Genomic DNA, 22324 nt, shown 5'->3' with positions numbered 1-22324 from the left:
CTCTGGGGTGGCCCCTGCCCATGGCCCCAGCGGAAATCTTTGAAGTGTCAGAAAAAAAGAAAAGCCAGAAAGAAAGGCACCCAAGCGTTCTTCTCCTCATAGCTTCCAGGGATTGTCCTGGGCTGGACATAAGGGCAGGCTCGCCAGGCCAGGCTCTCACCTGCAGCAGCTTTCTCTACAAAGTGCAGCTCATGCCAAAAGTTAGCCAGGTCTGGGTATTTCTCCTTCACCGTCAGGGCGATGAAATGAAGCAGGGTCATCTTCCTGTCGGTGGACTTGGTGTCCAGCAGCTGGTCGAGGGGGGAAAAGGGCAACGCAACAGGTCTGAACACCTGGGCTCCACAGCTGCCGCCCCTCAAGCTCCCTGGCTCCTTGTCACCCCTACCCTCTTACCAGATCCAGGCTCTGGAGCTTGAAGCCATACACAGCTCCCCGCTTGCTGCTGTTCATGTAGTTCCCCAGTGCGAGTATGATCTGTCCAGAGGTGCACCAGAGGAACTCAGGGCAGGCCCTCCTCTCTGCACAGCTCCAGCCCCACCCAGGACCTGGGGACCACCCGCACCCATGTCCACAACCTCCCCCACCTCTAACATCTGCTTCAGCTTCTGGGAGGACTTGACAGAGGCAGAGGCGGCAATGATAGCGTTGAGTTGCTGGAAGGCAAGAGGAAGAACTAAGTAACCCCACGCCAGGGGGGGATGGCGTCAGAGCAGGGCCAGCAGGGAAGGGGGCCAGCAGGTCAGGAGTGGGGGGGGCGCACCGTGGACCACCAGGATTCGGGGGAGAGCCGTACCGGCGTGAGCATCTGCAGGTTGTCCTGGAAGTTGCCCAGGAAGGCCATGCCAGCCATCCGCTGGGTCAGCCGCTCCACCTTGCTGAAGAGCAGCATGAAGCGGTCCTCGGCCGTCAGCTCCTCCAGCGGCTGCCGCTCCCGCTCATACTGCCGCAGCAGCTTCACCTCCGCCTCCGTGGGCAGGAAGCGCATCAGGCACTCCACGAAGTCGACGGGCAGTGTCTGGAGGTCGAACCTGTGTAGGAGGGAGGAACCACCTCGGGTCTTGCCTTTGCCCACAGTATCTGTCATCCCTTCATGATCCAGTTCCTGGAGGGCGGGGTCTGGAGCAGCACACAGCCAGAGGCAGAGGACTCACGGCCTCACCTTCAGTAACTCCAGTACTGATGTTACTCAGCACCAGCAAAAGTCCCAGGGGCACAGTCCATTCTTGTTTAAGAACCCTTCAGTGTCTTCCCTTTGCAGCTAAGAAGTTTTAACTCCCAGAGGTGGCTTAGGAGGCCCAGCCTGCAAGACTTCTGCTTGCCTCTCAGTCTCCTTGGCTCCCCTCTTTACACTAAAGCCAGAGTCAATTTTCAGTATCCAGGGCACTATGCCTCTCCCTCTAGGCCCCAATCTGCACTTCATATACATATACATCCTTCAGGTCACAAGTGAGACATCGCCTCCTCTAGGAAGCCTTCCCTGATCACCAAGCTCAGTTACCTGGCCCTCACTGTTCTCCCAAAGTCTCCTGTACCTCCATCATCTTGGTGGTTACCACCCAGTGTTACTGGACTGTTCCCACTAGACTGGGAGCTCCCTGAGGGAAGGTCTGGACTGACTCCCCTGCATCTCACAAAGTGTTTGGCACATAGCACAGATGCAGTCAGTTCTGGCTATGCCACTGAATGACTGAGGGAGTTCTGTCGATACCCTGGAATCCAGAGAAGGCTGGGGTCCCAGGTGGAGATCCTAAGTGGGTTACCAACAGGTGGGGGCCAGGGAAAGTTCAGTGGGAGCCTCACGTGTGGATGGCCCTGCAGATCTCCTCAGCTGAGCGGCCAGCCTTGCGTAGGGTGATGGCCAGGTTCTTGGCACGATTGGCTTCCAACAGGGTCACCTTGCTGGCAGCCTTTTGTGCTGTCTTGTTCTTGGAGCAGATGAGATCGAGGGCAGGGCCCTGGGCTTTTGTCTTGAACAGTTCTTCAAACTTGTCCAGGTCCAGGTCCTGGCAGAAGTCATGAGAAGGAAAGTGCTGTGGTCTCTCCCTACAGGAGGAGGGCCCCTGGCAGCACACCGGCACTGGCTCAGCTCTGGTACCCCAAGGGCTGAGTTTGGGGGCCCATCCAAGGCCAGGAGATCTAGCCTGAAGGACAACCTAGTCCCTAGCCCCCAATCCCATCCCTCAGGGCCCTGGGCTCTGCTACCTCCAAGATCTTCTCATCATCAAGTTCGCTGAAGACAGTGCCACTGATCTGGTTGGGTTTTAGGGCTGTCCAGTTGAAGACGGGCAGTCGGAACTTGGTCTTGATAGGTTTCTTAATGCGAATAGCTAATTTAAAAGGAGGATCAGTGAGATAGGAACCAAGGACATGCTCCTTTGGTCCCACTAGCTCGCCCAGAGCCCTCGGGACACTCACCTGACAGGCCTACTGTCAACACCACAGAGGGGGCAGCGCCAGGGAGAGGTGGAGCCGGGGGACACTTGTCTGGGGGAAGAGGAAATGGCACAGTGACTCAAGGGCCAAGAGACCCCTCTGCTCGTCTACCTGTCCCTAAAGACTTTCAGGGGAGCAGGCTGCATGAACTCCCTGCCCAAGCAGCTCCCAGGGGTTCTAACTCTGACTCCCAGGGGTGGTGGTGCTGGTCTCTGACCCACTCTTTCCTGCTTTAGGCTAAGCCCTCTCCTTGAATGTCTTCAGAGGAATCAAAAGCAGCATCTTTATGCTCCTTAAAACAGATCCACACCTGCTCTCAGAATCCCTTCCCTAGTAACCTGAGCATCCCTCAGATGCTCCCTCTCTCAGCCCCTCCCATCTGACTTTACATCCTTCCAGCACATCCCCTGTGGCCCCACAATAAGGCTGCACCTCTTACCTTTTACCAGGTAAGGGTCCTGCTTACCTGGTAATGGGGGAGGAGGCGGGGGCAAGGGAGGAGCTGGTGGTGGAGGCAGAGGTAGGGCCTCCTCAGGGGGTGGGGCCAGAGCAAGGAGGTCCAGGTCAGAGTGGGGCATGCCCTCATTCAGCTCCGCAGAGCCCACTCGGGCCAGAGCCTCGCTGCCCACAGACTCCAGGCCCCGGGCACTGGGCTCCAAGTTGCATCGGCGCTGGAAGGCCTCCTCTTTCTCTTTAATGAGCCGCCTCAGGGTGTGTACCTGGTGGCTCGTGTTCTCATAAGTCTCCTATTGGGCAGAGAGTACTATTAGGAAAAGAGCACCTGAAGGCCTCTGGGAATGAGGCTTCCTACACAGGGGTCTCCAGGAGGGTGCTCAGAGGCAAAGAGCAGCAGAAACCCTGGTGGGGACCGGAGGAAGCTGGGATGCAATGTAACAAGAGGTGAGTGGAAGAGTCAACCATCTGGCTGGCACCCTGCAGTGCTCCAGTCCAATTTCACTGGTCCCTCAAGACCTAGGTAGAAGGCTGCCTTGGGAGATGCTCCTTGACCCACCAGCAGCCTGCTATGGCTGTTCTCAGCCCTTGATGCCTCAGGCCTGCTCTCGTTCCATCTGGTTTGTACAACTGCTCAACTGGAAGCCCCCTATGGACAAGGCCCTGCCTTAGCCACCTCTGTGTCCTCCATACTCCCGAAAGAGCACTTCAGACTCTTAGCAGGGGCTTGGTGGATGTGTGCTGGGCTCAGCAGAGCTGGCGTAACTGTATTCCTGTGGGAGAAGAGGTAGGTTGGGGCATGATTTTGCAACTACAAAAAAAGTTCAATGAGGGACAGAGAAGACACTGAAATATGAGGAGGCCTTGCCCTCCAGTATGGGATACCTGGTGGAAACCCTAACAAACAGCCCCAAGGAGCTGGGCTGGGGAAGTATGTGGAGGTGCAGGCGAGGGAGAAGCAAGGCTGGAGGAGGAGGCGGGGACTCCAGAGGTGTCTCTACCCTTCTGTGTGTGCATCTGGCCCGCTGTGGCTCCAGCTTCCCTCTCCAGCTAGATCCTGGGGTGAAATCATCAGCCCACCCTCAGTGGAGTGCTCCAAGGGTGAATCAAGATCTGGATTCTTGAGGATTTGACATGATTCAGAGATGGAAAGCAAGATCCCCTGGCCCCAGCACCCAGGGGCCCCTTTCCCAGGTAACCTGGTACCTTGATGCTCTCAAGTTCCTTCTCCCGCTGCAGCAGTTGCTTCTCTAGCTCTGCCACACGCATCATGTTTTCATTCTCTAGGTCCAGAAGCTTCTCTGTGAGCTGCAGGATGAGAAGGGAAGGTCTGGGGCCAGTCCTAAAGCCGGGCCACTCGGTGGAATCTAAGCCCAAGTGACCAACCCAGGCCCGACCCTTCCACCCAGGGCTCCAAAGGCAGCTTGGTCCAGTGGCTTCCCTATGGACTCCTGTGGGCCTGGGATCTGAGGCCGCGGGAAACAGTACTAGGCAAATGGCTACATCTAACTCTCTGGAGCCCAAGACCACCTCACATCCAGTCCAGAGGTCACTGGTGGTGTGTTCACTCCCCTGCAGACGGCTCAGTACCTCAGCCAAATCATGTGCCGGAGAGCCCTGCTGGGTTCTGAGGCTTCCAGGGGGCTCAGTTGGGAGGTACATAGGTCAGCTCGGGATTCCTGGGACTCAGATGTTCCCATTCCCTCCCCACCCTCAACAGTGGTCCTGGCAGCAACGGAGGACCACGTACATGGGACACATGCTCCTCCAGTTCTTCCACCTTCTCCAGGGCCACATTCTTGGTCTCGGCATCCTCCAACAAACCCCCCACGTCGAACACGTTGTCCAGGTACGCCTGGATCTGCACTTGCAGCTTCTCGCTCTCCGTATGCCGTGACTTCTGGGGAAGAGCAGACACAGTAGTAGTGGGGGGAGCCTCCTCATCCCCTCCACGACCCCTTCCTGGAGCTAGAACCCGGGGAGCTCCTCCTGCAGCAGTGTCCGATTCTTGGCCCTGGAGCTGACTGACTGAGCCCTCTGCGGGAAGGCCTGAATCCCAGGCCACAGGAGACAGGTAGGGTGCCAGGAGCATCCATGACTAGGCTCTTAGAAAAGAAACACCCACTGTGATACAGCTAAGCTGGTCCTCTGTCCCAGAGCACCTCCCACTGCGAGGACTCCAGTCCACCGCACCTGCAGGAACTCCTCCAGCCCCAGCTTCGTGAACTCATACTGCAGATGGACCCGGAAGTTCATGTCTTCCACCGAGTGCACCACGATGTTGATAAACTGCATGCAGGCCACCTGGGGGAGGACCAGCCCAGAGGGTCAGAGACAGCTGAGACAGAGACGATAGGTGGCTGGCAGAATCAGCATCATCAGGGGGATAATCAAAAAGAGTGAGTAAATAGGTAAGTCTTTGGGGAACAATAGCAATAAGAGTATTTTAACTTAAGTCAAACAATATTCAGTGTATGAAGACAAACTATATGAGAAATGGGTATAAATGAAGATTCATGCTCTGATATCCTTTGCACATCAGCAGGTTTTTTTTTTTTTTTAACTTACTTCTGCTTTTATTTTTTGGCCACATCACCTGGCATATGGGATCTTAGTTCCCTGATCGAACCTGTGCCCCCTGCAGTGGAAGTGCAGAATCTTAACCACTGGATCACCAGGGAAGTCCCTTAGCAGATGTTTCTTGAGACGACCCTACTAGCTGAACACCTTAGACTGAAGAGAAGTGAAGCCAGAGGAAAAGCTGGGGGAAAGGAAAGCAGCTCAGAAAGGATCCAAATCAGGGACGGTAAAGCCACAAAAAGGGGGAAAGGAACCAGACCCAAGACAGAAAAATGACCTTGTCCTGGAGTTTCCTCTGGGGTGAGTGGACAAGGAGCAGTTACTGAGTAGAGAACCACTAGAAGTTCCACACAGAACACCAAAGCGCACTGTCGGCCTGGCCCAGTTCTCAAGGAGAAGGTGGCCCTGCAGGGCAAGCACCTGACCCAGCCCAGCTCCTCACCATGAAGTCAATGTTGCTGTCCTCATTCCGGAAATATTCCATCAGCTTCTCAAAGCGGTGCAGCTCCTTGCACACCTGAACAAACAGACTTTCTCAGTGACAGGATCTGTCCCCTGCAGAACCCTAGCACCCCCAAGCCCTGGTTCCTAGAACATTCGGCAAAGGGACTTGGTTCTGACAAAGTGTAACCACAACTCTTTATGTAACTGGCCACTTGGGACATGACATAAGAAAGCCTGGGACCTGACATCTGCTCTGGGCCTCAGAAGGGGCTCAGTAAAGGTGTGACCTTAGTCTGGGCTCTAGGTGCCTCTGGGGTAGGCCAAGAAGAAACAAAGAGGCCTGGGGGTGCTGAGTTATTGAAGGAAGGAGTGGAGTGGAGGTCAAGGCTGAGGCAGGACACTGAGGTCCTAGCAGGGATGCAGGAGAGAGGCTCGGGCGCAGGAAAGCCCCAGAGCTGAGAGGGGTCCAGAGACTCAGCCGAGCCTCTGGCTTCAAGGAGGAAGAGCCACTTCCTGGCTTGAACAATGGATGCTAGGGAAGAGGTCCAAAGAGGAGGAAGGGGTGGGACCAGCAGCTGCGACTGGATGTCGAGGAATCCTATGTTCAAGCAGATGGGGGTTTCAGAGCCAGGCCCCGGGGCTGGGGAATTCCAAGTAGGAGCTCCTTTTCCCTTCACCAACAACAGCCAGCAACCCAGGAGAACACTTGCTTCTCTTCCCACAACAAGTATAACTGCCTTGGGTACGACCAGTGTGTTCACCGCCTCTGAACCACCCAGGGTGCCTGTTAAAGCACAGATCACCAGGCTTCCCAGGGGTCCAACCATTTACCAGGATCTTCAGGTATTCTGCACAGTGGGTTAGGACTACAGGACTGTAGCCCTCAATGAGGGCATCCTTTGCTGGCCAATCAGGAGCATTCCCAACATAAGATCTAGTAAGACTGAAGTTTGGGTTTGGGTTTAAAAAAGCAGGGGGCAGACCACCTAGCTAAAAGCACTGGGCTGTTAAAATCCCCAGGACGTGTGAGATCACAGGAAAGGGTGCTTACCTAGCCGGCTCCCATATCTTCCCCACCAAACACACACACGCACACACACACATGAATGTAGGACACTGACCTCTTTGAAATTGTCAAAGGCAGCGAGAATGATTTCATGACCTCCTCGTACCAAACACACAGCTGCCAGAAGCTCTAAGACAAGGGCTTTGGTCCTAAGGGGTGGAGAATAAAAATGAATAACTTTGCCCCTGCCCTGGCCATGACACAGTTCACTTTCACACCTGTGTGAGTCCTTTCGAGAGAACAAAGACAGCCTCCGTGGTGAAGGAGAAGGTGTGGGCTTGGGAGAGAAGGCAGGGGAGGCAAGCTGGCTCCCCTCCCTAAGCTGTGTACACCTGAGGGAAGCAGAACACTCCTCCTCCAGCAGAGGGGAGGGGGCCGAATTGAGGCACTGACCTAGGCCACAGGACCCGAGACCAGGCAGGACTTCCGGACGGGGACAAGTGGAGCCCAGATCTCCAGAGCCCTGGGCAGAGAGGGGAGGAAAGGAGAGGAAGGGAACTCACCTTGGATTCTTGTTGTTGAGACTGAGCGCAATCTCATTGACAGCGTGAGGGTGGGACATGACCAGGTTGAATCCATACTGCAGCAAGGAGAAAGGACAGGAGGGGAGACGGTGATGAGGGGAAGGCAGACCCCAGCTGGAGATCCCTGACTGTGGGCCCACCTGCAAACTCATCCTTTACAAGCTGGTGCCTTCCTAGCTCTCCTGGTTGGGAGACCAGGCGGAAGGGGCACAGCACCCACGGCCAGTGCTGTCACCTTACCTGGTAGTTCATGATAGCTCTGAGACAGAGGATACACACGTGGACGTCATCCTTCTGGCTCACCAGGCGGGAGTTCTTCAGGGCCCTGCGCCCAGGGAGAGTGCTGTACCTGTAGGAGAGAGGGATTCTGGTGAAGGGTCGAGGGCATGCAGCATCATTCAGACAGCAGGCTGCCCCTCAGCAGCAGGAGGAAAGGGGGATGGAGGACCTTGCATCAATATCCCTGAGAGAAGGTGCAGGGGGCAGGGTGCTCCACTGTTTTCACCTCCCTGGAGCAGGTCTTTGTCAGTAAATCTCCAGGACCCCAGCCTTAAAACCAGTGCCCAAACCATCCTAAGCTCAGAGCTCCTCCAAACACAATAGGAGGTGTGCAGGCCTTCCTAGATCTCAGGATGGGTCCAGGAGACATCCATCGGAGCCCTCCTTCCCCCTCCTCCCAGTCACTGCATCTTCTACACGTCCCCTGAGGCAGGGGCATCTTGGCTCCCATCCCACTTCTAGGTCCTAGAAAAGACAGCAGACCCCAGAGGCTACAAGAGGGCCGGGACTACCTCTGACTTTGCCCCCAGTGGTGTTTCATGGAAAAAAAAGGAAACACAAATGGTATCTGGTCATGCATGACTAGAATGATGAGCAGTGTCAGGGGCAAGACCGAAAGAAGACAAGGAGAAAAGCATGGCTGAGAGAGATCATGGAAGGGGCCACAGGGCCCAAAGGAAAGCCTCCCTCTGTGAAGGGGCTCTGAGAAATCATCCAGTCCATCCACCTGTCTCTGGGCAGGACAGCTCTTCAGCTACTGCAGACCAACGCACATGCTGCAGCCTTGGAGGAAAAAAGGCCTAAAGGAAGAAGGGAGGGAAAGGTGAGCAGCAGCAGGCTGGTGGGGGCTGGTCTCTGGGCAGCTGATGGAGCTGAGTACAGAGCAGGGGGAAACAGACATGAAGGCAGGTGCTGGACCAGCCGGTGAAGACCAAGGAGCTGGATGAGGACAAGCCCTGCCCAGGGGCCTGGAGGAATGGCAGAGTGAGAGTGAGAAATGGAGGGGCCCCCAGAGAGGGGGAGATGACAGCGGAGGGCTGGAACCCCAGAGGGGGTGGGCACAGCCGAGGGTGATGTACTTACCCAGGACAGATCGCTGGGCAGAGTCAAGGGACAGAGAGGACAGACCAGAGACAGACTGGCAGGCAGAGGGCAAGAGAGCTGAGCCTGGAAGCAAGAGTGAAGGGAGGAGCGTGAGCACTCACCGCTGTTACCCAGGACCTGGATGGATGGGGCGAGGGTGGGAGGCAGGCGGGCAGAGCGAGAGCACACATACCGGAGCACAGACTGGCGCGCAGAGCGAGCGAGGCTGTTGGTGAAGGGGGCGGACAGGGCGCTGGGTGGCTGCAGGTCCTCGATAGACCTGCTCCAGGACCGGAGCTTGTCAAACGCACCATCGTCACCACTCTCCAGAGCCTCAAAGTCAAACCTGGAGCAGGAAAGGACACACATGCCCGCACACAGGAGAAATTCAGTGCCAAGCCCCTGGCGGGCCCACCCCCGCCCGTTAGACCTTGAGGGCCATGAGAAGCAAGGGCAGCCAGAAGAAAAAGCGGAACCGGGCAGCAGAGACCCAGCCCTGGCCAGGAGAGCCACTGGCACAGGTGTGCTGAGCAGGGCAGAGGCAGCATGGGCCATGCCCAGGAGGGGCAACTGAGGAGATGGGGATGCTGAGAGGCCAGTTGCTGCTCCCCACTGACCAAGCAACTCCAGCAGTCACCTCCCATGGGCCTGAAGGGACTCGGGGGGCTGGTAGTCTTTCTGCACCCCCAGCCATAGACAGGACATCTCAGAGAAGCCATGGGTCCCCTTGAGTCGGCCCGAAGAGCAGCAGTGGGGAACTGGGCAACAGCAGGTACTACTAGGGGGCCAACAGCAGCTGCCGGAGAGGCCTCTCAATGCCCTGAGGGGGCCTGGATGGTTCTGGATTAAGTTCATGAGGGCAGGTCTGAGTGGAAGGGGATGGGGGTCCTGGTGAAGCCAGAGTGGGAGAGGCCTCCATGTTCAGGAAGAACTGCAGTCCCATCCCAGCACTGAGTTTTGATGGCTGGGTTCTCCATGGTTCTGCTTGAGGTTTCTAGGTTTTCCTGGCTCAGAGGCTCCTCGCGCTGCAGCTTCCCTTGGGGGAGGGCAGAGGTGTGAACTGGGGTCCTTAATCCCTACAGGAGTTGGGATGGCTTCTTTGTCACTTTCTGCTTCTCAGACCAGCTGTCTTCCACAATCAGCAGTTTGGGAGTGTGGCCGGAGCAAAGAGGACAGCTCAAGATGATGAACCCATAGGGCCTTCTCCCTTGCAGGTCCCCTCATCAGATCTCCCCCTCTGAGAAACAAGCCCCACTCCCCTTTCCTGTCCTCTCCCCTGAAGTGGGTCACCCAGGACGGAACGAGCATTTCCAACAAGCTCCTTAAATATGCACAGCGCCAGGGTCAAAGTCACAGAGGCCAAGGCTTTCTGAAATAGGAAGCAGTATCTGCAGATGCCTGAATGTTTCCAAGAAAGTAGGAACAGACTTCAGGATCCTGACGGTCAGATGTTTGAAGGGGCTTTCAAGCAGAACTCAGAGGAGTCTCCAGGACAGGGAAACCACTTGCCAGTGCCCTCCCTCTAACGATAATAGTATTCCCCACTCCAGCCCCACTCTGGAACATTCACTGTACAAATAAGTGCCTTTGCTCAAACTCTATTTGGCTTCACTCTTTTCCTCTCAACCCTTCCCAAAACACTCTTACCTACCCTCTACCTGCCCTGAGTCTTTCTCTTACAAACAGTCAAAGGCACTGCCATGGACACTACAATACTGAGGTTCCAGGGTATTTTGGTTTCAAGTAGCTGGAATTTGTTTGCTTTCCAAACAAGATAGGCTTATTTGGAAAAATGATCTACATCTTTTACTATAAAAGCTCTGAATTTTTTTTTAAATCGCTTCAGCAAATATTTTTCATTTCTTTCTATAAAAAGAGTGAGTTTTTTTTTTTTTTTTTTAAGGGATAGAAAGATGATGAGGCTTGACTTCTGCAGGGACGGGAAGGGGGAGTCAGTCACTCTTGGTTTTAATGTGATGAACTGGTAAAAATGACTAAGGCCAAACCCAGGAGAGGCAATAGTTCCGAACTCTTAAGGAGATGAGGATAAAAACCTGCTGAGGAAGGAGAATGGCCCAGGGCAAGGACAGCAGCAAGAAAAGTGAAAGTCAGACTGCGGGGCGGGGGGGGGGAGTCCCTGGACTGAGGAGTTCCCCAGGATGAGGGACTTTCAGCACTAACATTGGGGAAAGTCATGTGGGGGAAGTCACGGGTAAACTGGGATGATCGGTCATCCGAGGGCTCTGGTAAGTCTTGGGTACAGGTCTGCATGTGTTGGTCATGCTGTGAATGATCAACATAATCCCTCTTTCCATATGTTTAGGTAATTATGGTAGGGAACACCACCTTAAATAACAACAATTAACAAATAAAAGTGGCCACCACTATGTTCCAAATACTACAAACTGCTTTACACACATTATCATCCAATGCTTACAGCAATCCTGGAACATGGATCCCCTCTTACATAAGAGGACCTCAGCAATCTTTCCAGAGGTCACGCAGATAGTAAAGGACCAAAGAGACCCACGCCGGGCTTTGCCTTGAAAGCCCTCGTTCCTTCCACTCCCCACCCCAGCCCACATTGCCTTTTCCTCTGTGCTAACTCACTTCCAGCTGCCTCCAAACCCCTGCCTGCTTGAAAAAGGCTCCTGAATGCTTCATTTTCAGTCTGTCAAAGGTCATGCTCACTGCTCCTGGGGTGACATGGAGGAACCCTCTCACAGCTGGAGACCTAAAGTGGCTTTGCGAAGACCTAGCTCTCCCAAAGTAAACGAACCCCATGAGGGCCTCTCTCCCAAAAGCCAGGACACCTCCTTGGGCAGCTCCCAGCATGGAGTCTGGGTCTTCTGGGTTAGGATCCTGAGCTGCCCCTCCACATCCTGCCTTCTGCTCCCCAAAATGCACCTCCTACTCGTCACCTGGCATTCTTCGCTGACCTCAGACAGCGCCGTGGCCACCTGTCCATGCCCACACTGCTGCCTGGAGTTCCCATTCCACCTTCGCTACTGCCAGCTCCAGTCAAGGCAGAATGGGACTGTGTCCTAACTCACTGGTCTCCCCGCCCTGGTCCCAGGTGGTACTCACATGACAGAACACTGGGCAAAGGATAGGTAATCCACCAACACGTCCAGGCCTTTGTTTTCATCATTCAGAAACTCCCGCACCCACCTGCAGATAAAGGAAACATAGCAGAGGAGAGCGCTAATAAAGTGGGTTGAGGGGGAGGAGCAAAAGGTGCCTCTGTGAAACAACATTCCCTCTTGGATCATCTGGAACTCAGCACCAGGCTGGGAGAATTCTGAAGATCAAAGCCTGTGGCTGACCCAGCCATGTTCATGTCATCGGGCTGGACCTCCCCTAGGCGAGGGAACCAGAGATGGGGAGAGATGCAGGCCTTCTAACACCACATCAGCCAAACCAGCCTTCAGGAGCCCCCTCCTCAAGAGCCAGGGCCCCCACTCCATCATTTTCTGGATTCCCGGTGTCTAACACGAGGCTGGGCACACCTTCCTGCTGCTACATTTGTGGGAGGAACTGAGGGTTACACAGAGCATTTACTGCGGTCCTTGGACAGAGCTATGCCTGACGGAAGCTGGCAGGTCCCCAAATTGACCGGTGGCTCAGAAGGTAAAGAACTCCCCTGCCGTGCAGGAGACACAGGAGATGCGGGTTTGATCCCTGGGTCAGGAAGATCCCCTAGAGAAAGAAATGACAACCCACTCCAGTATTCTTGCCTGGCAAATATCCAGGACAGAGGAACCTCGTGGGCTACAGTCCATGGGGTCACAAAGAGTTGGACACAACTGAGCACCCCAACTCAACCAAAGTCTCAGTTAAAAGACAGGCAGGGAGGGGCAAAGAGAGCTCTGGAAAAGAGGCATACCAGGCCAAAGGGCTCTCCACCAAGTTCAAGGAAAAGTATTTTGGGAAGCGGTGAACAGAGGGATACGTCAGATATCTGTGTGTGGTCATGGGTGAGACTGGCAGAATAGGAGAAGGATGGAGGAACAGTCAGGAACTCAAGTAACTCCAGAATGGCTCTGATCTCTAAGAGACTGAACCAGGAAGGCAGGAGGACAGACAACAGACCAGGGCACTTCCACCCTTCTGCCTTCAAGCCTTTTGAACCGAGATATCCCTGGAAGGAAAGTCAGGAGCAATTCCCAGGATTGTTACAGGACAGGTTCACTCCTGTCCTGTAGACACACAGGACCCCGAGAGAAAGAAAACTCTCCAGAAGAAACCCTGACTCTCTTGTGCCCTATTCACTCTGAGAGTCTGGGGGTCTTTCCAGGCCAGCAGTGCCGAACAGCCCCCCGAGGCCGCTTCTCCCCCATAGCTGGGACACCAGCGCCATGTCAGATGGCCACACCCGGGCTACAGAGAGAGGCCGGGCCGAAGCGCCAGGCCCGGCAGAGATCTGGCAGCAAGCTCTGGCGGAGGAGGCTGACTGACACCAGAGCTGCCTGAAGTTAGCTTCCTCTCTGGGGGCCGACAGGCCTCCCGTTTCCTGTCTGTCTGCTCTCCAGCTCCCCGCCCCCTTCTCATTTCCTGTCTGAGTCTCCACTGCTATTTTCGGGATCTTGACACTTTGAGGAGATGTCAAAGGGCACTTCAGCAAGGCCATGAAACCAACACAAACCAGGGGGAGGAGGGGCTAGGGTAGCTCTGGAACCCCGATTCCCAGCCTGGCCCGCTCCAGGCTCGAGTCCCCATCTTCCAAGGGCCTGGGGAGGATCAGGCTGCTTCAGCGGCAGGATCCCCCTCGTGCTACTTTGCCCTGGGCTCCCACCGCCCTGGAGCTCCCATAGCCCTGCCTGACAGCCTGACACACTCTTCCTGCCCAGAAATCCAGGAAGCGTCCTGGCCTTCCCACATAACTCCACCAGGGGAGCACAGTTCAAATGACAGGAGCTCCTCAAATGCCAGATGCTGAGCTGCTCCTGGGAACCAAGGACCCGGTTCGGATCTCTAACTTGTGTGCCAACTGCCGAGAGGCCTGGGCCTGGGAACCACGCTGCTCTGGCCTCAGGCCTGGCCGATGGCCAGAGGGGACGGCAGCAGCAGGTAGAGGGGGCAGGCTGGGGGAACCATCCCACACTGCTCCACAGCCCTCTCCGGGGAAAAGCAGAGCCCCCTCCTCATGCAGGAGGACTCAGTAAGGAGGACAGGAGGGCCCGAGAGAGAAGGAAGTAGGGAAGGATAAAGGCCCTTCGGATGAATGCCGAGTGGTACTTGGAGCTGTCATCTGTGTCGCCTGTGCTCTCACACGTGGGGTAGCTGATGGGGCACTGCAGTTTTTCCTTCCTCGAGCTTCACCAAATAAAGGTGAAGGCTGAGTTACACATTTCCTAGCGGATCAGTTCTCAATGTGTGTTTCATGGATGAGGTGTGAAAGCCAGCTCTGGCCACCAAGCACCGCGACCGCGCCAGCAACTGTCCTTTTCCTGTTCTCTCCCATGACTGCAGGAGGCAGCTGACTGCATACAGGTAGCCTGCATCAGAAGCCCGGGCGGGACGGGAGAGGAAGGCAGATGATGTCATTTGGCTCTTTCTACTCCTGCTCCTGGGGCTGGAACCTGCCCAGCAACCCCCACCTCCACCCCAGGCTCGACTTTTTAGACTTCTCACTCCTGTGAGCTCTCAATGATCAGGCCAGATCTGTAGTCCTGCCTGCAGTTCTCTGTCACTTTGTCTACGTATACACAAACACACACACTCTCAATCTCTCTCTCTCTCTCTCTCTCTCTCTCACCTTCTCTCTTGCTCTCACTTTCACTATATTTACCCTGGCTGGTTACAGTTTTATGAATCCAAGGCTGTAGCTCTTTCCCTCTATCTCACGCATTAGCCCTGTGCCTGCTCAGCAGGTTGTGGTTCCCCACTCCTCTGGAAGAAAAAAAAAAAGACTCGTAGTTTCTAGGGGCCCAGGCAATAGGTTGACAGGACCTGGGTCTGGGACAACAGAAGATGTTCAGCATCTGGTCCACCTGCTTTAGTTCTTCCCTGAAGTTTCAGGAAGCTGCTTCTGCTCATGAACTAAAATTGTCTTATAATCAAGCAAATAGTCTTCTGGGCACCAAACAGTCCACAAACCAGGTCTCAGCAACCCAATGCAATACATTCCCCCATTCCCAGCCTTCTCTGGGCCTCCCTTGGCCCAGCCCCAGGCCACAGGCAGACTCCAGTCTCAGCTGCTGTGGGAATGTCTTCCACTCAAAGCCACAGACCGAGGACCCCAGGAGAGGCCCCAGGCTTGCCAGCAGCATCCAGTCAGCAGCTGGCAGAGCTAAAGGGGAGAAAAGCCAGAAAAGGAACAGTCTGAAGCCCTCTGGGGAACCAAAAGGCATTCGTGAGGCAGCTCTGCCCCACAGCAAGGAGATAAACAGGCAAACTCTCCTCAGTGGACGCCAGATCCTAAGCGGTCAGGTGGAAAGGCTCTGACGGTCAGGGGTTACTCACCCAATGTGGTTGGTCCGCAGTGAGATCTCCAGCTCTCTCAAGACTTTGGTTGACTCCTGCACTCTCCTCCTGAATTTCTGTGAATGTAGGATTCTCTGTCACTGATGGAGGCCCCCAAGTCAACTTTATAATACAAGCAAAAGGGGCAGAAAAAGAAAGGGAAGGCACCCAAGAGGGCGGTGACAGTCCTTCCATCTGTTCCTAGCCAGCCACTCCACCACAACACAACACTCCCCCAGAACACAAAAACCCAACTCCTGCTGCTCAGAACAGTCCTGACCCACGTCACAGGGTTTGCCCCTAAACCCCACAGGACTGCAAACGACAGCAAGATGGGGCTACCCTGCTTCGCACCTCACCTTCCGAGTTACACTGGGGTCCAAGAAGCTCTGGAGTTTCTGGATGTATGTGTGGGGAGGATTCTTCACCTGGAATCGTTCCTGTGAGGGAAACACGTGTGTGCTTGCAGACATTCAGGCTTCTGAGAAGAGTGCTGAGGAAGCAGGGCACCCACAGTGTCTGATGTGAGGGGACTCCTTAAGCTCTCACCTGGCCCTCAACATCCCCCACACTGTAAGTTCCCCTCCGTGACTTAACCTCAGGTACTTCTCTGTTGCCATCTTCTCCTCCTTCGATGAGTAATTTTGAGTTACTGAGTAGACTCAGTAACCTTGAGTCTAAAGTAATTTTCTATGTTGACAATTAAGAGGCTGCTTGCAGCCAGGCCTGTCTGAGATCAAAAACTCATGATTTGTTATCTTCAAAGGTACACAGGGGAAAAAGCAAGGCCACAGGTGCGAGTTCTTGATTCCGAGCTAAGTGAAAATCTCTTGTTTCTCTTCTGGCTCTAAACACTTTCATGTAGAGAGAGCTTCCAATCCTCACATTCTGAGATTTGGAAACAGAAGACTAGAGGACTGGGCTTCTCATTCCTAGAGGCCTGTAAATAATGGGGGAAAGGCTGCTATTCGCCAGGTCTGGAGCAGAGTGAAAGACAAATGGCGCTTTGGATTCCTCAGCCAGGCACAGCCCTCACCGTGGTTGGAAAGGCAGAAACAGGTTCTGCTGGGGAAACCACCAAACTCCTCCAGAGCAGACCTCACAGCTCAACAAACCTCAGTGGGAAGAAATCAAGACAGTGCTTTGTGGGAGCTAGAGGGGAAGCTGGCCTACCAGCCTGTGTCTGTTAGGAAATTGATTTTAGAAGAGGAAATAAGCATGGGCTGAGGCCAAGACCAGGCCAGAGTTCCTCAAGGGACCCCAGGGCTGCGGTTAATACCCAAGGCCCTGCCGCCGTGACCAGCCTCACTTTCGGTCCCAAACCCTGTACCTGGTCACAGATGAGGTCCCACTTCTTCTCGTTGTCGTACTGCCGCAGGAGCCGCGCCTTGTCAGGAGGCAGGTTCATGGAGCTCTGAGGAGAGAACCTGAGTCAACAGGGCTGACAGGCTTCCCTCATGCCTGAACCCTCAGGTTTCACCCGGACATTCCATGGCTGAACAGGAAGGCTTAGAGGTGCACGACCATCTTCCTGTTTCCCCTTCATGTTTGGTTCAGTTTGGTTGAGCAGCGTCTTCCAAACTACAGGTTGTGGAATCAGTGTAGTCAGTCAAGAGTAACTTTATTTTGAATGAGAATGAACAGATTAAAATAGAACAAGAATTTAAGATATCAGAATTGATTGCAATTAGGAAGTATAAATAATGTTTCACAAAGTTTTTGCTTCATGAACAAAACATAGACACAATGTAAGATGTGTTTCTTAACATGAGACTGGTCAAAAAAGTTTGAAAGTCACCAGTCTAAAGTGACAACATCAATCAATTTTCCCCCACAGCCTGAGAGCTGGGCAGGCTTCCTGTACCACTCACACCCATGGGTGAATCCTGAGCCACCCATACATAGCCCATGCAGATGCTACAAGTCTAACCCCTTCCTTCACATCCAGGACACCAGGGAATGAGCAGAACTCAACATGAAGATTACTGCTCAAGTTTTTAAGGAAACAGTTTACAAGATTTCAGTACTTTAATCATCAGTGCTGATTACTTATGACACAGTGAAGTGTCCCAACCCCTCACTGAAACACTCTAACTGAGAGTACAGGACAGACCAGGAGTCATTTTATTTTGTTCACTACCATTTGCTGAAGGAATACATGAATACAAGTGTTAAGTGAATAAAAAGCCAAGGCATCCAGGGCCAAGCCCCACCCAGACCAGCAGCCCTACTGACCCCTTCTTACCCCTCCCTCCCGCTCAGGTCCAGCCAAGCCCCTCCTCTAACCAATCTGGCTGCCTTGGCTGCAGGTCACAGTAAGGCCTTCCTCTCATCTTCCTCTCCCTTACCTACTGCTCCAAGCTCAGCTCTAACTTCCAGGTAAACAAAGCGTGACCACCTGGCTTATCTCTGTTGGGTCCTTGACATCCTTGTTCCTGGGGACACAGATTGTATGTGCCCAGGATCCTGAGGAGTCATACCAGCTCTGAGTTATTCCAAAAACAGCAAGAGTATCCTGGGAGTAGGCTCTCTGTTTTCTAAGAAACTGAAAGAAAATCCTTAAACATAGTTTATTTCTGTTACATGTATCTATTTATTAGGTATTTATTTACATACATGCTATTAAGCCAGTTGTATGGTCATCTAAGGGCTTTCCAAGTGGTGCTAGTGGTAAAGAACCCGCCTGCCAATTCAGGAGACATAAAAGATGTGGGTTTGATCCCTGGATCGGGAAGATCCCCTGGAGGAGAGCAAGGCACTCCACTCCAGTATTCTGGCCTGGAGAATACCATCGACAGAGGAGATTGGCGGGCTACAGTCCATACGGTCACAAAGAGTTGGACACGACTGAAGCAACTTCACACACACACACACACACACGCTCATCTAAAGGACTGACTGTACCATTATTCATATGCCTCCAACCACTAATGACGTCTAACCCTATGAGAGGCACCAAGTGGAGGGCAAGCTGATGGTAAACCTATGGTTAAGAGGTCCTGGTTGTGGGGCTTCCCTGGCGGCTCAGTGGTAGAGAGTCCGCCTGCCAATGTAGAAGACACAGGTTAACGATCCCTGATCCGGGAAGACTCCATATGCCATGGAGCAACCAAGCCCATGCACCACAACTACTGAACCTGTGCTCTAGAGCCTGGGGGCTGAGCTGCGACTACTGAAGACTGTGTACCCTGTGTTTTGCAACAAGAGAAGACACTACAATGAGAAGCCTGTGCCCTGAAACAAGAGAGTAGCCCCTGCTCGGTGCAACTAGAGAAAAGCCCGAGCAGCAACAAACATCCAGCACAGCCAAAGATAAAAAAAAAAAAAAACAGGTTCCCGTTCTGAGCTCTGGGCCAAGCTTCTGGCTGGAAACAGGGTCATTATGGCTTGAAAAAGGAAGTGGAGTTGGGATCTCTGTTCAGTGTTTAGAAATGGAAGAATTTAGAAACCCAGAAGAGAAGAAAAGAAGGGGAGGGGACCACCACGTCACCCTTCTCCCCATGGTTGATCCCGCCCTGTGAATCTGCCTGAGCTTCGGCAGAGAAGAGGGGCTAACCGAATCCGCCCCACTGCCGATGGAGCAGGCCTGGCCGGACAGGCAAATAGAACCCCAGGTGTTCTCTCTGGGACCACTCGGCTAAGGGCCAATCTCAGTGTGTCTGTGTGGCCAGCAGGAGGCCACCACAGAACAGGGACCCGAAAACCAAAGGTGGCCTGGAGCAAGTTCTCCCACCTAAGCAGGGCCAGGCTGCAGCTTGCAGAGTTCGTGAGACTAGGCCTGGTTCTGGCCCTGCGCACGGTCTGAGGTGGCTTCACTGTCCTTGTGCCCCCCTCTCCCATGTCTGTGCCATGAAGGCAGAAAACAGTCATCTCCCCTGGAAGCACGTGACTCGGGAGGGGGAGGGGGAGCTCGTTTCGGCTGTGGCAGACATCACATCCCGTCTACATCAACTTCCTCCCTCAGCCACCCGCTGGCAGCTGCTGGGGCCTCACACTTCCCCACCAGGTGAACTGCTGAGAAAACGTCTGGTCCCCTGGGACTTCAAAGACGAAGCAGGGTCACCACCTCTGGGAACCCCAGCCTAAGAGCATGGAAGAGGAACCTCAGGGAACTGGCCAGACTTTAGATGCCCAGGAGAGAGGGATGCCAGCAAATGGAAACCAGGGGCAGGAACATGAAGCAGCTCTGACCACAGGCCCACGTCCTCTGGTCTAGAGCTCTGGGTAACACTTCTGAGCATTGAGGGTAGTTTTCTCTCCTTTGTGACTGAAGTGTGACGGGGAAGGAAGTGGGTGGGGGAACTCCCCAGCCTCCGGCACTCACAAGAAGTCAGTCATGGACTGTGGGGTGTGGGAGCCACCCATCACGGGCAGGGCCAGGGTTTGGCAGTTCTCTCCCCGCCAGACCATGGCATCGGGGCCCCTGCCTCCAGCAGATACTGTGTGTGAGGCCAGCAGGGCTCAATGTCCTGAGGAAGGGCAGCTTCCTGAGTTCCGGGGACAGCCAGGGAGCAAACCTGCCAACCTTCCTTCCGGTTTCAGTCAGAGGTTGTTTCCTTGACATTTTCCTGCTGTGGCTCCACTGAGACCACAGGCTCTCTTGAGGCAGACGCCAGGCTGAGTTCTTGCTAACTCCTCTCAGAGACCCTCGCTGAAGAGAAAGGAGATTCGGCTGTTTTGGGGCAGAGGACACTGGATGTGGAACCAGCGAGCTCCAGATCGACTTCAAGCTCTTCAGAGTCATAGAACCTCAGAGAGCTCATTCACAAAACGGAGATAATCTCACCACTTCACAGGGTTTTATGAGGATTAAATGAAAAATACTTTAGGTCCTAGTGAGTCTGGAACACTGTGGGTGTTCAACACACTTCCCTTGCCGCTCCTCCTAGAAACCCTGAGCGATGCTCTGACATCCCAAGGACCTGCCCTCTTGCTCCTTGGTTATCCTCTATTCCTGCCTCTGTCCCTCCTCCTTCAGCTCTGCTTCTCAACACTCTGGGGACAGAGCAACCCCTCACCCCTGCTTTGATCCTTCGCTGCTAAGACTAGGAGGCAGTAAAACATCACTGTCCTTGGGGATGGAGGGGCAGACTCCAGCGAGATGGGAGAAGAGGAACTCAGACTCAAAGCAACTCTGGGACTGATTCCTAAATCAGAGGGAACCAGCCAGAAGTCTAATAATAAAAACCTATAACAGAAAGAAGCAGAAAGGGGTGGATCTGATGCTTCTCCAGCAAGGCGGCTCTGGTTTATGGCCAGTTTTAGACCAGACCGAGTGCCTGCTCAGGGGCCAGCCCCTTCCATGGGAGCAAGGGCCCAATCCCCCCAGCAAGGCTTCCTTACTCCCCACACGACCCTGTGGGCCCCAGAGAAGCAGAGGCGGCGGGAGCTGGCTCTGGTCACAGAGGTTCCTTTCCCTTTCCTGCTCTGCACCCCCAGCCGGTTAGCCCCTCCTCGCTTCCTTCCCACTGCAGGGGAAGGGAAATGCCGGTGGGGCTGGAGTTTCCTTCAAAGCTGTGGGTTCTGTGCTGGGACTCACCCCTCCTCTGCCAGTCTCCTTGGGCCAGGCCTGGGGAAAACCCAACAAACAGAGATAGGAACCACCCAAAATTCCCAGCTGCCTCTACTGGTCCCAGTCAGTCATGATAAATTTCAGGATCAGAGGCTAAAACAGCCTGAGGAGAGAGACAGAGAGAGAGAGATGGCTGAAATGTTCCTGCAAAGGGGATTCTGGAGACTTAAGGGAAGGCAGGCAGGGGCTGTTCATTTTGAGCAAATATAGAATGTGAGTTGGTGGTTTTCTTAATGTTTTCCCTCTCAGAACCACCTCCCCACCGAGGCCCTTATGGCTGGCCACTTCTCCCTGGAGTAGTAGCCGCAGTCGCCATGCTCAGCCCATGGGGAAGCTGAGTCTAGAACCTCCCCAGAGGTGAACTGAGGCACTGTCCCAGGCACCACATGCTACTGAGCCCTGGCCCCTGGTCACAGCTGCCAGCGAGTCCTCTCGGGCATCTGCAGATCAGCCCATTATGCGGATGGCAGAGGAGAAGGCAGTGACGAGGTAAGAGGTGTGGGAGTCCAGGAGACTGCCGGAGGAGCAGCCGGAGTACCATATTCCCACCAGGAGCCCCTCACAAACCAACACCTCTGCCCCCAAGTCAATGGAGAAGCAGGCAACACTGGGCACAAAAGCCCACGCCCAGCCACCAGATGGACCCAGGGTGAGGAGTGGCCAGGCCTCCCCTCCACATGTCTCTCCTGGTGGGCAGTAGGGGCAGCTGTGGCCAGCTGGGTGCTGCTCCCAAAGGGCAGGAGCCCAAGGAGGTGGGAGGCACCATTCCTGCTACCCCGGCCCCCTCAGCGGCCATAGCCAGCCCTGCCACAGTAGCAGCTCCCAGACAATGAGAGTTATTTTCAGCCAGCGCTTTAACACAAGCCAGCTGGCCAGTGTGCAGGGCGGGAGGCTCCTCCACCCGGCCCGCCCAGACAGCAGGCCCAGCCCGGTGCTTACGCTGCCGCTGCCGCCACCTCTGCGTCACTATTTGTTTATCTCACTGTTTCAGCGCAGCTCCTCCCAAAACTGCCCCCCCAAACTACAATATTGGCAAAAGGAAAATCAAAAAAATCAGAGTGTTTGAGCAGAGGTCCAAGAGCTAAAATTAAGAAGGTCCAGACATGGGAAGCAGAGCTTCCCCAGCCCCATGACCGGTGGGTGTAGCACAGCGAGGAAGCAGGCTGGGTCGGCAGCCAGGTCTCAATGCAGCCCCCACAGACAGGCCGAGCCAGGCTCTGCGGCCAACCTAGGAGACGAAGCACAGGATGGCTCTCCTCGCCTTCCTCCCACCCATCCTCCTTTTCAGAGCTCAGGTTTGGAGAAGATAACATGAGAGAGACAGAGCCTGGAAGGAGCCCGAGTCAACCGGGAAAGGCTCTGAAGTGCCCTGCTGCAGAAAGGAAATCACAAGAACAGTTCATGACACTTGGCTGGAGGAAGAGG

The 22324-nt window shown here is 54.5% G+C and overlaps 1 protein-coding gene across 5 annotated transcripts in view; it reads right to left on the bottom strand.

Annotated features, from left to right (window-relative positions):
* Nucleotides 1-22324, bottom strand: part of FMNL3 (formin like 3) — a 51326-nt gene that overhangs the window by 3727 nt on the left and 25275 nt on the right. For 2 of the 5 annotated variants that reach the window (XM_020908205.2, XM_020908203.2), the window contains exons 2-21: nt 16658-16741; nt 15687-15767; nt 15328-15404; nt 11950-12033; nt 9056-9208; nt 7741-7849; nt 7480-7556; nt 7032-7125; nt 5909-5983; nt 5080-5190; nt 4637-4786; nt 4093-4194; nt 2900-3179; nt 2416-2484; nt 2203-2327; nt 1801-2003; nt 794-1028; nt 585-653; nt 394-474; nt 161-290 (exon numbers count right to left, since the gene is read on the bottom strand). In XM_020908205.2, coding sequence (XP_020763864.2) covers nt 161-290; nt 394-474; nt 585-653; nt 794-1028; nt 1801-2003; nt 2203-2327; nt 2416-2484; nt 2900-3179; nt 4093-4194; nt 4637-4786; nt 5080-5190; nt 5909-5983; nt 7032-7125; nt 7480-7556; nt 7741-7849; nt 9056-9208; nt 11950-12033; nt 15328-15404; nt 15687-15767; nt 16658-16741 — 2389 coding nt within the window. The remainder of the gene's footprint in view (nt 1-160; nt 291-393; nt 475-584; nt 654-793; nt 1029-1800; nt 2004-2202; nt 2328-2415; nt 2485-2899; nt 3180-4092; nt 4195-4636; nt 4787-5079; nt 5191-5908; nt 5984-7031; nt 7126-7479; nt 7557-7740; nt 7850-9055; nt 9209-11949; nt 12034-15327; nt 15405-15686; nt 15768-16657; nt 16742-22324) is intronic. The other 3 variants (XM_020908211.2, XM_070454466.1, XM_020908206.2) reach the window with 2 other exon arrangements.

This window comes from Odocoileus virginianus, chromosome 24 (assembly GCF_023699985.2).
Source record: "Odocoileus virginianus isolate 20LAN1187 ecotype Illinois chromosome 24, Ovbor_1.2, whole genome shotgun sequence".
Taxonomy (NCBI): Eukaryota; Metazoa; Chordata; class Mammalia; order Artiodactyla; family Cervidae; genus Odocoileus; species Odocoileus virginianus.
Note: the sequence above shows the minus strand (reverse complement) of the source record. Positions and strands in the feature narration are given on the sequence as shown.